The sequence below is a fragment of the Eschrichtius robustus genome, chromosome 10 (assembly GCF_028021215.1).
Source record: "Eschrichtius robustus isolate mEscRob2 chromosome 10, mEscRob2.pri, whole genome shotgun sequence".
NCBI classification, from domain to species: domain Eukaryota; kingdom Metazoa; phylum Chordata; class Mammalia; order Artiodactyla; family Eschrichtiidae; genus Eschrichtius; species Eschrichtius robustus.
In genome coordinates this window covers 111,009,531-111,023,507 of record NC_090833.1, presented here as the reverse complement: position 1 = coordinate 111,023,507, position 13,977 = coordinate 111,009,531, and the positions used below count along the sequence as shown (strand labels likewise).

The 13,977-nt window shown below is 48.7% G+C and overlaps 1 protein-coding gene across 1 annotated transcript in view; it reads left to right on the top strand.

The window, feature by feature from the left end:
• Positions 1–3,814, top strand: part of XKR6 (XK related 6) — a 275,596-nt gene extending 271,782 nt beyond the window's left edge. The window contains exon 3 of the mRNA XM_068553265.1: positions 2,850–3,814. Within this exon, the coding sequence (XP_068409366.1) occupies positions 2,850–3,814 (965 nt within the window). The remainder of the gene's footprint in view (positions 1–2,849) is intronic.
• Positions 3,815–13,977: the final 10,163 nt, after the last annotated feature.

The following is a 13,977-nucleotide window of genomic DNA, read 5'->3' as shown; positions in this document are numbered from 1 at the left end:
TGAATCATGGTGTGTGGTTTCTCTGGGGTAGCCTCTGTTTCCTGTTGGATGAATGGGTTTGAAGTGGGTGGTCTGTGAAGCTCCAGAGGATATAACGTTTGGCGACCTACAACTTCACCATGTCAGGAACAGATGAGGCAGAGAGGTAAGACGGGGGCTGAACATCAGCCAGCCCACAGGCCCCCGGCTGAGTGTCAGCTCTCAGTCCTCCATGTGACTGTCTCCCGAGCCCCCCTTGTAATTTAGCAGTGATGTCTTATGACATTCGGGGAACATTCATACCACATCCTAGAGAGAACTTCCAGAAGCGCTGACCGTGGACCGAGGCAGTGTGTGGGTCGGCTCAGAGGGGAGTGATTTCTGCAATACCCTGAAACCACAGGAACGGATCTGGAAGTGGCGTAGGTGACCCAGAAGATAGATTGATGATGGAGGATTGGATTTCGCTTCACCAGTGCGGTCAGCGGACGTTTGAATTCCTGTTTGCTCATTTGGGGCATGGATGGGGCTACAATCACAGCACACCGAACAATGAAATCAGGACGGTGACAGCAGAGGGGCTGTCCTGCTTCTGCAGCCCAAGTTTGTTGAAGAGCACACTCAGAGTTAGACTGGATTAGACCACGCTTCGGCAAAAGCTAACTTCTTGCTTCACGAGCTTGTGCTTTTCTGCAAACGGGGGAAGTGATACCTTTTGCTTTATTAGAAGAAACAGAAACATCAAGCCTTCTTTCCATCCAGCTGCTGTAGAGCTCCCCCTCATCACTGAGGGTCGGTAGCACCTCTGAGATGTATCACTTTTAGCCTCAAGAAATGGGTTCACCAGGAGAGGGGTAATGTCACAAGGAAGCTTTCCAAGGATGCTTCAGTGTTGGTAATAAGCCTGGCCCAGACGATCAGGATGACTGCACATTCCCTGCCGTCCAGAAACCCACAGCCTAAACCACGTGACTCCCAAGGGAACCCATGCCCCTCCCTGCCCCAGCCGCAAAAGAACACGAGCACAGGAGGCTCTGAAAGGTTAGCGTAGCCACTGTGACATGGTCGCAAGAGACCACGTGGCTTCAGCAGAGGCTGGTGGAAACGCCCTGTGTGTACAAAGGGCAAAGCAGGACACACATAAGTATTGTGTTCAGAACTTTCCAGAAAAGTGAGAGGAAAATCATCAGGTGTTTTCAAGATTGGCTTCTATGGAGAAATTGGGATTGTTTCTTCCCTGTTTATTTTCCACATTGGCCGTGATTATTGCAAAAGCAACACATACTCATTGTCAAAGTTAACCTTCCAGGCTTTTTCTGTGCTCTGCCAACACACTGGTTTTTGGCATCAGACTCTGATGTTCTGCAAGCTGCAAACCGGTGCATCTCCCTGAAATGTTGGAAGGGAGGTGCCGCGTGGGATGGGTGGGGAAGGACAAATGCGTGGGGCGGGGAGGAGGGAGTGACAGAGGACTTTGATCCTTCACTGAGGTTCAAGTGGAGACGTGAGGAGGGGCCGGGGAAAGACCAACGGAAGGCTGGAGCTCTGGGCCAGCTTCATGGGTCTCTTGCTGAATGAGGCTCCTGGATCTGACCTTTGGGCTTAAGAGAGAAAACGACCAGGTCACTTTGATGTCAGCCTGGAAGAACGCCGTAGGGGAATCGTGCTCTGGGGTGAAGGTGGGGAGTTTGATTAGGAGATGGTGGCCCTTGGGGTAATATTCAGGACTCCAGCTGAATTTAGCCACATTTAATTCTGAAATTTTGGGAGAGAAGAAAAACAAAAGAGGCGCTAGATGGACTGAGTGGAGATAATACTTGAAAGAGCAGAGGGGCAAGGGAGTCTTGCCCCAGAGGAGGTGGTATGACGATGCCTGACTCATGATTGCCTGCTCATGGGTGGATTTGGAGAGACTCCAGCCACTGTTCATTGTGTTTAGATTGACTGAGTTACAAATATCACATAGGCAGCGTCATAAATAAAATTGCTCTACCGTCCCTTGGGATCAGACACATTCACTTGCTCGTTGAGGAGACATGTAGGTAATGACGTGCAGAGGCCTTGGAAAGCTCACCAGGCTAGGGAGGGGAAAGGCATCCCCAAAGCCCAAGTTACACTGCTCATTGCAGGACAGAAGCAGAGAAGGACAGGGCCTCACCAGTCAAGGCCTCAGGGAACCTTGAACAGTGGCTGATTGGAGAAGGCAACAAGGGCTGTGGGGAGACCACGAGAGACAAGAGTGAATGAGAAGGCAGTCAGAGAAACACAGGCTCTCCCCGGGTCCTTGATCAGGGTGGCCTTAGGGAGTGGATGGGGAAATGCCAGATAGAAGAAGATCCCCTTAAGGGCTCCTTGGCCTTGAGTGAGCTGACGAGAAGGTGAAGGGTGACTCCAAAGCCTTCTCAAAGTAGAACAGTTGTGCAGCTTGGGGCAGTTAGTAAGCTCTCGGTCTTCACAATCGGTGATGCCTTCTACTGGCTGCTCTGAGAGCACAGCCTGGTAGTGACAAGGACACCGACCCCGCCGTGAGCTTATGATCTCTTACAATAGAACACATGGGGTCCCTCCCACAGCAGAGGTGGTGAGCCAGCACAGAGGTCCTGGCTCTCCAGCCCCTTGGCAAAGCACGCCAACCTCAGCTTCACTCTTGAGCCGTGGATGTCCAGAAGTTCTGGACTGGGTCGTTGACAGTGAAGCTAGATTTCACAAGCTGTCAGCTTAGGGGGCAGCCATGGCCTCCAAGTTTGGGTCCTGATTTTGTGTTTCTTTCTCCCTCCTCTAGATCGTGGTGTGTGTGGGCGTCTCCTTGGCTGGCAGCCCTGCTGTGAGGTCCACGGTTTTGACTGTGTGGGTTTGTGTCTTTCCGGCAGGTGTCTCCTCTGTGACTTCCCTGATGTCCCTGGCTTGGGTGCTAGCCTCCTATCACAAGCTGCTGCGGGACTCCAGGGACGACAAGAAGAGTATGAGCTACAGAGGGGCCGTCATCCACCTCTTCTGGCGCCTCTTCACCATCTCATCCAGAGTTCTCTCTTTTGCCCTCTTTGCTTCCATCTTCCAGCTCTACTTCGGGATCTTCGTGGTGGTTCACTGGTGCGCCATGGCCTTCTGGATCATCCATGGCGGAACAGACTTCTGCATGTCCAAGTGGGAGGAGATCCTCTTCAACATGGTGGTAGGGATTGTGTACATTTTCTGCTGGTTTAACGTCAAGGAAGGGCGGACTCGATATCGAATGTTTGCATATTATACGATAGTCTTGACCGAGAATGCTGCCTTGACGTTCCTTTGGTATTTTTACAGAGACCCGGAGACCACTGACTCCTTTGCGGTGCCAGCACTGTGTTGTGTCTTTATTAGCTTTGTGGCTGGGATTGCAGTGATGCTCTTATATTATGGTGTGCTGCATCCCACGGGGCCGCGAGCTAAGATCTTGGTCAGCTCCTGTTGTGCCGAGCTGCTCTGGGGCATCCCTTTGCCCCCCGATGTTGAGCCCATGGCGCCTCAGACCCCTGGGTACCGGGGGACCCAGGTCACGCCTACCAGAGCCGTAACGGAACAACAGGAGGATCTCACGGCTGACACTTGCTTGCCCGTTTTCCAAGTGAGACCCATGGGGCCCTCTACCCCGTTGGGGCGTCCTTACCACCCAGAAGGGCCCCTCATTAAGATTGACATGCCAAGAAAGAGATACCCAGCTTGGGATGCTCATTTTGTAGACAGGAGGTTGAGAAGGACTATTAACATTCTGCAGTATGTCACCCCTGCCGCGGTAGGCATTCGGTATCGAGATGGACCGCTCCTTTACGAGTTGCTACAGTACGAGTCTTCACTCTAAGAGCATCTTGCCCCAAGTTGAGAAGGGGACCTTAAGTTTGGTTTGCGGTAAACACCGCTTGCAAGAAATATAACCCCTCCCTTCCCCCAATACACAGAACTACCACCACCACTACCACCACCACCACTGCTACAAAAAAAAAAAAAGAAAAGAAGTCACAACCCCTTCAGATAAGCTTTCTTTCCAGTCGCTGTATGTATACAAAGATATTCTCTATGTTTTGTAAGTAAAAACAAAAAGAAAACCTTTCTTTTGTTTTTTACACATAAGTAACAGTATTGAAAAAAATCCCACACTATGGTTCATAAGGTGGAGAAGGAGGAGTTCTCTCCACTCCAAAAGAAAAACAAAGTTTTATACCTTACACCAAGTGTAGATCATTTACGGGATTGGTGCTGATTGAAAGAACAAAACAAAACAAACACAAACAAACAAAACCTTCAACTGCCTTATGCCCTTAGGTGCTGAGTTTCATTAAGTACTGTCACGTTTTCTCATGCAAAACTCTCTGGTGAATTTTGCACTGGGAGAGGGAAAATTAAACAATCAAATGAAACCAATCTAGAAACGAAACAAAAACCAACCAACAAATAAAACACAAAGCAATCATTCTTCCTACCTGATTATTTGTATTGAAGAAAACAAATTGACCAAAAGCAAAGGCATAGAAACCCCTCCCTCTTTTTGGTTTCTCTCCCCCTTCTCCCGTCGTCCCTGCCCCCAACTTCTCAGCCCCTTCTTGGAGCCAAAGGGCCATTTGAAATTCAGATGGTTGGAAAAGCTCCTTGAAGGCTGACTAGGTGCCGGTTTAGCGTTCACCTATTAAGAATCACATTTGTTTCCTGGTGAAAAGCAAAACAGAACAAAACAAAAACCACCCTAATAATTCGATAAGAAAAGGAAATTCTAAAGCAAATTAAAGGAGATTTCCATATATGTAATCAAAGAGAATCAGTAATAATAAAACTCAGCATAGTAGCAAAAAGAATGACATCAATTTAAAGGCACAATACTTAATCAGTGACTGGCAAAAATGATTTGTTCTGTCATTTTAAGGCCGTGAAAGGTATACATTTATCCCATGTGATATTGTGTAAGGCCTCTTCTGTTTCCATTTGGTGGGAAGCCTTAAATTGATCTGGAAAGAATTCTTCATTTTTCGTTTGTGCTTTTTAAAAATAGTAACGCAAAGAGGAAAATTAGAACATAAAAAATAAGTTAAATTGTAATAACTGACCCATTTCAAAGACTGTTTGGTGCTTCTGTCTTTCACCATTGTGGTTGGCTGAAAGTTATTCAGCTCACTTGGTGCATCTGGGTTGAGTGGGAAATTTTGTGTGTGTCGTGTGTGTGTGTGTGTGTGTGTGTGCCCATAGCACACGTGTGTGTGTGTGTGTGTGTGTGTGTGTGTCTGCTGCAAGGTCTTGCCAGAAATGTAGAAAAAACAATATAAGACAGACTCTGGGTATCGCTGAGGTGGAGTGTAAGGGGCTGGGAAGTGGGGAGCGGGGGGAGGGCATGTTGCTTTACCTTGAGCCCCTGTATGATGGCAAGAGTCACACCAGCAGCATACTCTGGGTCTTAGGGGCCGTGTCATTTGGGTGAAGATTTGATTCAATTACTTATTTCCTCATTGTACCAAGTTGAATTTCTGGAGGTGTTGCGAGCATGTTCAACCATTTTTTAAATGTTATTTTTCAAAGTATTGCTCTTGTAAGGAATATTCTGTTCTAGGGCATCGTTTCAATCCCATCTTATCTCTACTTGGGCACAAAAAAAAAAAAAAAAAGGAAAAGAAAAAAATCACAAAAAGAGAAAAAATCTCCACAAAAAAGATATATATATATAAGTCTCTCTATATATACACACAATATTTTTAAGTAAAAATACTGTTAGTCTTTGTTGTGTGTAGCTGCGATTTTTTTTCTTAATTCCAGATATAACTGTTTAGGGTGCAAGACCTCTCATTGAACTACTCTTAAGAGAAGTTCAAAAACTGAGGAATTTTTTTTTTTTATGTTTGTGGGGTTCCTTTAAAAATATATATTATTCAAAGAGGTTTCTCCTCTCCTCCCTTCATTGTTTATCTAAACCTGTAAAACACAAACAAAGCAAAACAAAAAACCCCACAAATTTTAAATTTCAGTTGGGTTGTAAAACTGGATTCTCCTTTCTTTGTTCAGACCCCTTTGATTTCCTTGATTATTACTAAATTTGCAGTGCTGTCCTGCCCCCTCCCTCCCCGACGTGGCTGTCCCCTCGGGTTCTCCCTGGCAGCGGGACGGAGGGCAGAGGAGGGGCAGGAGGGCACGTCCAGGAAGCACTCCGCACAGAGCACACCCACGCCTGGTGAGGACCAGCCCTGCCGGCCTGGCCTGTCCCCACCCATCTGAGGGCTGGGGCCCCTCGGCGATTAATTGGGAGTTCCAATCTGGTCAGAGGTGCTTTTCCTTTTTATTCTGCTTCCCTACCAAGGGCTTAGCTCATGGCGTACTCTGCAGAGGCTGGAGGAGGTGAGGCCGTTTGAGTGGGGCTTGATGCTCTCCATCCTATGCATCCCATCCTCCCCGCTTGCTGGGGTCCCAGCTCTTGTCTGCCTCAGCCCTTTGGACGTCTGTCGCCAGAGTGGTCCTTGATGCTGTCCCCTGTGCATCCCTCTGGGACCTCGGCCACTTGGACTTGTTTGTTCTTAGATTTAGTTCCTTTCTCTTTTTCATTTCGATGCAGTCACAGACTTTAATTTGCCACCTCTGTTTTACTAATACACATCCAATGTGCACGCGCGTGCATGCGTGTGTTTACACGCAACTGAGAAAACTGCTGACGTCCATTGACCTGGAGCGCCAAAAGTCGGGGTGACTCAGGGATGGCTCTCTGGAGCCTTAGCCACTGGGAACAGAGTTGAAGACCACAGGATGTTTCAGGAAGCCTTTCTTTCCACCTGCGTTGGACTGGGCTCTGCAGGACTCAGGCAGGGGGTGCCCTGCTCCCCTGACATGCTATTCCCCACTCCCTTAACCGTGCCACAGCCTTTCCTAAGGATGAAAGTACGCATCTGTGAGCAGCAGCAGGGAAGTCCAGTTCTGCAAAGAGACAGGAAAAGGAACAAAAGTCAGGAAAGAAGTAAAGAACATGGGAGGGTGGGAGGGAGGAGGGAAACATAAAGAAAGTTTTCATCTGTCCTCTTACCCCATGAGAGGTGGTGGCCTCAGCCCACCCCAGGAATCGCATGTTAATCAGCATGTGTCTGACGCCTGACAAACCCTTAAGGGCGTTGAGGCACCAGCTGCTCCCCAAGGGAATGCTTAAGAGGTTTAAAAAATCTCTGGGCCCACTTCTTGCCCAGAAATTCCTGATGAAAACTAATTAACAAACTCCAATATTTAGTTCTGGTAGGAGACAAGCACACTGTACCAGGAGCTAGAGAATAAAATAGGAAACTATCTTTTCCTTATTGCATCCCCATCAGATATGCCCACAATCCCCCACAGAAAATCTGGCCCTTCTTTTCATTCTCAGAAAAGAATGAAGAATGAAGATGGTGGCATCTCTAAAATCAGGCTGATTTTTTGTTAGCGTCATTTCTGTAAGCTCTGTTTCTCCCTTGCTCAGTAGGTCTGCCTCTTCTCTGGGGCCCTGCCTGAAACCTCAGTCCCCTCAGATAGCATCAAGGCAGTGTCCCCTGAGCTCACTGTCACAGGCCTGTGACATCCCAAATGAGAGCTAAGAGGGTTTAAATTCATCAGATGAGCCCCAATGACCTTACCCACCCCCAGAGTTTCTCATTTCTCCAACACATTCCTCCACTCTGTCTCCAGAAGGTTCCCCTTGTTCTGCGGGGTCAGACTTGTCCCAACAGGCAGGGGGCCGGGAGTGCTGTGGAGGGCAGGCTGCATCTCTCTTGGTGGCACATGCTGCCGGCATGTCCCTCTTCAGTCAAGAAAGACAATACTTTCTTAACGGCCCAGGGGCCCCTTCATCCCTCCCAGATCCCCCAAACTCCACCTCCCCAGGCACAAAGTCACCCCAGACACCCAGAGGCCTAACCCATCTCCTCAATAGCCACAGCCCCTTTGAGTCCCAGGGTGGTTCAAAAGAGTACAAACACCTGTCTGGACCGTGGTCCTGAGGGTGGACCACAGGCATCCGACCCTGTCCCAATAGGAGCCTTATTCTCAGGAAGAAAAATCTATGGGTTCTTGAAAAGCACCGAATGACATCATTTTCCCCATTCTCCCTCTACTTTTATCCCCTCCCATATGGTCATAGGGGCCGAAGAAGAGGTTTCCGGTGCTGATCTTGTCCAGAGGCCCTCTGAACGGGCTTGGCCTCACTGTACGCGCCGAGACTCCCCTCACGGTGTTGACAGGCCCTCTGCGGGAGGCATACTTCCTCTTTCCCTTTCTGTTCTGCTCCTTGCTCCTGGGGGCTGGGAGAGCTCTAACGAGCCCCAGGCCCTGATGCCCCCAGACCGTAGCAAAATTTTGTTTCTCCATTACCTAGGATCAGAGGGAAGAAGAGGGCAACAGAGTGCAGGCTCAGAGCCTTTGGGCTGGAGGAAAGGGTATCAGGTCCTACATTGAAGGGGGCTGGAGCGTGGTCTACACACAGCCTCCACACCCTCCTGCCCCTGGCTCTCAGATTGGGGGGGGGGGGGTCGGTTCCCTGGCATTCGCTTGGCCCACAGGATGGCATTGTCTTTGCCAAGGAAAGTGGCTTCTCAGTCAAAGTGAGCCCTTCTGAGGCCTCTGATGTGTGATGACGGCAGCTCGGGCTGGTGGGCTTCATGAAGGGTACGCTCCTTGTGCACATTCATTCGATTTTCTCATCCAAAAACTAAACTCTGTTATTTCTTTACCAAACTGAAAAATATTAAAATAACACTACCAGATTTGGCATGGGGAAGGGGGTCTATATCTGGAGAGTGGGAAGAGAAGATGGCTTATTGCAGTGACTTTCCCCTGATTCCAGTGATTTTCCCAGTATAGACCAGAAAATGGCCAGGGAAATCTCGAAGGGCTCAGGGGAGACAGGGAAGAGCTTCTGCATGAGGGGAAAGGGGAAGACACAGAGGGCAGACTCATGCCCAGGGCCTGCATCTGCCTTAGACGTAGCGGTTCTGCTCATTTCGTTCTCAAACGCTGATCGAGTCCCAGATTCTGTCTGGCAGCCTTCCTCGTGAAGCACACACAGGTGTCCTATAGGAAGTGACTCTAAATCAACATCAGCCCCTCTTATTAAAGCCCAGACGTGCATGAAATCTCTTCATCCAACACTGGCCACTGTTGTACAAACATTACAGTCACACACACGGCACAGAAACAAACATTCCATCCAGATAAGCCACATTCCGTTCTCATCCACAGCTTGACCTCCTGGACATGGAAATTGCAGTGGTCAGCCTGTCGCAGGCTACAAAACCATAAGCTCGTAAGAGGACCGTCCCAGAGGATCTTAAATCAGTGTGTCCCTGTCCCAGTTGCAAAGCCTGTGAAAAGGCCATCCTGCCCTCCCAGAGATTTTTTTCGAAGCCTCTTCCTGGGGGAGAAAGATGATGCGTAGTCTCATTTCCTGCAGTGGCAACCTAAGCCTCTTTCTCACCTATCCTGAGCTATTTTAAAGGTTTCATTTCTTGCTTGAAACACTGCGTCTTACGCTATTGGCCAAATATCAAAAGACAAGGGCACTGCCTTGATCTGCCTGCAGCTTTATTCCTCTGCCTGCCTCGCTCTGTCCGCCTTACTTGACTCTCCCGGGCACCATCTGGTTCGCCTCCTCCTGGGAAGGAGCTGTGCCTTCTTATTCCCTGTACCTTTCCGTGTAGTGGCTGGCAGGACAAGGCTGGTATGTGTTGGAGCCAAAGGTCGGGAGTCCTATTCATGGCAGCTCCTGAGGGCAGCAGACGGACGCCGTGGGAGCTCCCCCTGCACACAGCCAACACTTTGTGTCAAGGGCTAAGAATAGACCAAATCGGAAATGAGCAGGCAGGACCCCAGGGGCTCCTGCCCTGGTGTGCCCCATCCCACGCAGAACAGTACACATGCCCCAACGGGAGCTGCCCGCCCTTGCCAATCCCTAACACGAATCGCAAGACTCCACACCAGAAACTGAAGTCAGTCAGCTCACTCATGCTCGTCCAGGAGGGTCTACTCCTAAAATACGTCCTCAGACCAAGGAGAACAAAGGAATAATTTCCTTTGGATATAGTGCCAAGTGGTCACCCAGCAAACATCTCTCTAGAAGCGGCCTTTGGCCATTTGACATGGTGGATACAGACACCTGGTCACCTAGTAGATGAACTCCCTTGGTCGGTTTCTCCATCCTCACCATAGCTCTGGGGTCCTCGGGCTAGAGTGGGGCTGGGAGATTTGTGTCAGCTGTAGGCCTCCTAGAAGCTCGTCTTTAGACCCAGAAAGATCAGGAAATATCACAGGCTGATTCAGGGTCCCCACTGTGATCGTGGATAACTCACTTCACCTCTCGGTGCCTTGGTTTCTCCATCTGTAAAGTGGAGAGAAAGAAGGCCAGCTTCTTTCTCTCCTGCTCAGGGGTGCTGTGAGGGTTCAGTCATTATTGCCTGTAGCGGAGGCGTCATATAAGGAACAGTGGTGGCCTCGTTACTTGGGAAGTGGAGCCACAGAAAGGTAGCGTGTTTTCTGGGTGCAGGGGCACCTGGAAGCTCCCAGGACAAGCAGCACGGCTGGACGGGGTGAAGTCTCACAGACCCGTACTTCTTAGATACTTCACAGCACTGTGAACCCAGCACAGTGGGACTCCGGTTAGGCAACCGGCAGTCCCCTGGCTCAAGCCGGCCCCTCGTAATTCTGAACCCAAATGCCCCGATGTTAATTTTTCCTAAAGTATTGGAGAATATAGGGACGGATCAATTTGAAAACTGATATTCATCAAGCTTTGGGCAGACAAGAGAATGGGTGAATTTGGAGAGTATTTGGGGATTGTTTTTAAGGTGGTTGAAAGCTCTTTAGGAAATAGCTCTCACTTTTGTTCTTCCTTACAATCTTTTTCAACGTTGAGGCTCCTCTCATCAAACGGACTGGCCTTCTCTTTGCCTCTCTGCAGAATACAGAAACAAAACTTTGTTGTTGTTGTTTTTTTAAATCCCTTCAGCCAAAATGTGGGTCCCAATGTTGGGTTTTAATCATTCCCTGGTGTGCTTTGTTTGGAGCCTGCAGGCAAAGATTCAGAGACAAACAGGGGTTGATGGATATATCACTAATGGTTTTTATCCAAATCCAGGTCTTTTTTCCCTCATCATTTGAATTGGAAACGTTCCGTTGAGTTTTTCTTTCCTTTTTTTCTTTTTTTTTTCCTTTTTACTATGGGGTGGCTATTATCAATCCAACTATTAAGATCCCCTTTGAGCAAGAAAACAGACCCATCCTAAGGACCTCCATGTATGATACTTCTTAGGGTCTAAACCAGAGTGAGGGCAGGTGGGAGCAGTGGAGAACGACACCAGCACTCTGGGAGGGCCAGCTGTAACACTGATTTTCTGTTGGCTCTGAGAACCTTCTTGGAGAGGAAAATTCTAGAAGCTTCACCAGTTGTAGCTCAGTCAACCTGGCTCTGGCTCTGGTCCTTTCCTGGGAGTTCAGGTGTATTCTCATGTAAAAATTCTTACCAAAAAAAAGGCACCTCCTGAGCCTGTCCTAAAGGTCCAGGTACTGCTGCAAATTCTCCTGCTCTCTGTGCAGCTCTGACGAGAGCTCCTTTCCCACCTGCTCTGACTCTGCTCTCTAAAATTAATATTATTGTTTTGACAGCACAAGGGACCAGATCATAGTTTGGAATTCAGTAATGACTTCTGTTTGATTTTGTATCTGATCGTTCTGTGGATAGGCCAAATCGTGCTGGGATTCTTTCTTTCCACAAGTATTTCTGATGGTAACCAGAGGGAAGGAATAAATGAGACGTCCTTTCTCCTCGGCACTCCTCTTTCGACCGGGACGGATGGCGGACGAACTGTATGGCATTTATGAACGAGGACTTCGAAGATGGCCACGTGGAGCCACAGAGAACAAAATGACTCAGTAGATGTGCAGGAAGAGTGATAAAGAAGAGGAGGGTTCCCAGAAGTACGTGGAAAGAAAATAGCGGCCACCATCTAATCGCTACTTCCTGCGCACTCTGGGGCAGAAATATCAAGGCATGTTCTTTTCAAAAGGAGGAAATTGATTTTATGGAGTGACGTATTTAAGCGTTACTGTTTCAGTAAAGGGTCAGAGAAAGCATCTATGGGAAGGAAAGGCATGCTCTCACGAACAGATCATGTCATTGGAAGTAAAAACCCAGGACTCTATCCTTCTGCAGACCTAAGTGAAGTCACTCTTGGGGCCAAATTCTCTTTCTGTAAAATGAGAAGAGTATTACTTACTTACCTCACAGGGGTGTTGTGAGGATAAAGTCATTACTGTCTGGGAAAGCACTCTGAGGATAAAAGTACTACTATTGTCAAGTTTGCTTCCTATTTAAAATCCTTTCAAACATTCATTGAGCACCTGTTGTGTGCAAGGCGCCATCTGGGTGCCGTGGAGAAAGGGGAAGACGATCTAGCTCCTTTTCTCTTTTTTGATTAACAAATATTTTAAAACAATACAAGAGAACAGAATTAACAGAGTTTTCTCAGTGTGGGTCAGGAAAGATGTTCTCTGTCTTTCTGCCCCCAAAAGGCTACTCTCCTTTTTTTCCCAAGTATTTGGGCAAGAAGGGAGAGCTATAAATCTTCCATCAGAGAATGCTCTTCTGAGAAGCAAACAAATGTTGGTTACTCTTCTCCCTTTGGGGGAAAATGAAGGCAAATCTCAGTGAGCGCGTCCTGTGACCAGCAGATGAGGTTCCATTGTTTCCGTCATTCCTCCGGGCTCAGCTTCAGTTTACCATAGCCTTCATCTTCTCTCTCCAGACCCCGAGGACGGTTGCTTATGCTGTGCTGGAATAGCTGGGTGCTTTTTGGTCGGTTTGTGTCCTTGGAGAGTCTGGTACACTGTTGTTTGCTGGAAAGTCTTGGCTTCCAAAGACAAGGGTCTTCGCTAGAAAACAAATCAAAACATGTGACTGCCTTTTTTCTTTGGTGGTGGCAGCAGGGTGGGGGAATTTTGAGTTCCTTAGCTGCCTCTCATAAGATGAAACCTTTTTAAATTTCACATTTGTTTTTCCATGTGCAAAGTTCTTCCCTTCCAAAACACACTCAAGGAATCAAGTCTGGACTCTGAAATAATCTAAAATATAGCACATCTCAATTTATTTCTCCAGTGCTGTGCCCAAGGTTCACTAGTTTCTACAAAGAGCCAAAACCACCGACTGAGCTAAGCAGGTTGGAAATCTAGCCCCAAATCGAAGCTTCTGGAAGTGCCCCCAGTCCCCTATAGTTTTAGGAATGCTCTTTCAATATTACTAGGGCTGTCTCCCTGAATCCTCAGAAATCTTCGTGCCCCAGAAAGAACATTTTCAGAGCTTAGCGGGGCTTCCTCTGTGTCTTAGAACCAGAGTGAAACCACCTGTTACTCTGAAAAGTGTGATATGATGCCAGTCTTTAGGGAAAGAAGAGAAGGACTTTCTCTGCCTTTCAGAGGGAAGAGGGAACAAAGAGAAAGGGAAGGTTATTAGGTTTGAAAAGTGGCTCTTTTGTGGCTGAGAAAAGATGTGGGACTCAGTGGTCCACAGTGGTCCCCTCTACCTTGGATGCGGGAGTGGGGGAGCCCCGTGTGAGTTCCTTCAGGAACCCAAGGTAGTACGGGGGCTCTGGGTCCTTTCCTTCCAGCCCAGGACCTGAGGAAAGGATGTCTTCGGCTTCGGCGCTGCCTGGCCCCAGATCATCTTGTGCTCCTCGGCCGCCTCTCGGCCCTTCTCTAGCCTGTGCTCCTGACAGCTCCCAGCCCCGGCGTTGATTCCAAAAGGCCTTCTTTCCACGAGGCCAGTCCGTATGCGCACACAGCTTCCGGGTGGGGCCGCTTGTCCAGACTCAGCCCCTTCAGCCTCTCCCTGGCCTGGACGCCCCCACCGATGCGTGCTTCCGCTAACCGCGCAGGACTCCGAGCTGTGGCCCCAGCCTCTCCGCTGGTCAGCCTGCCTGAGGTCAGGGACAGTCTCCCTCTCTTCCTTCATTTAAATACATACGCCTTTAAAAGGCACGGCCCTGGGTC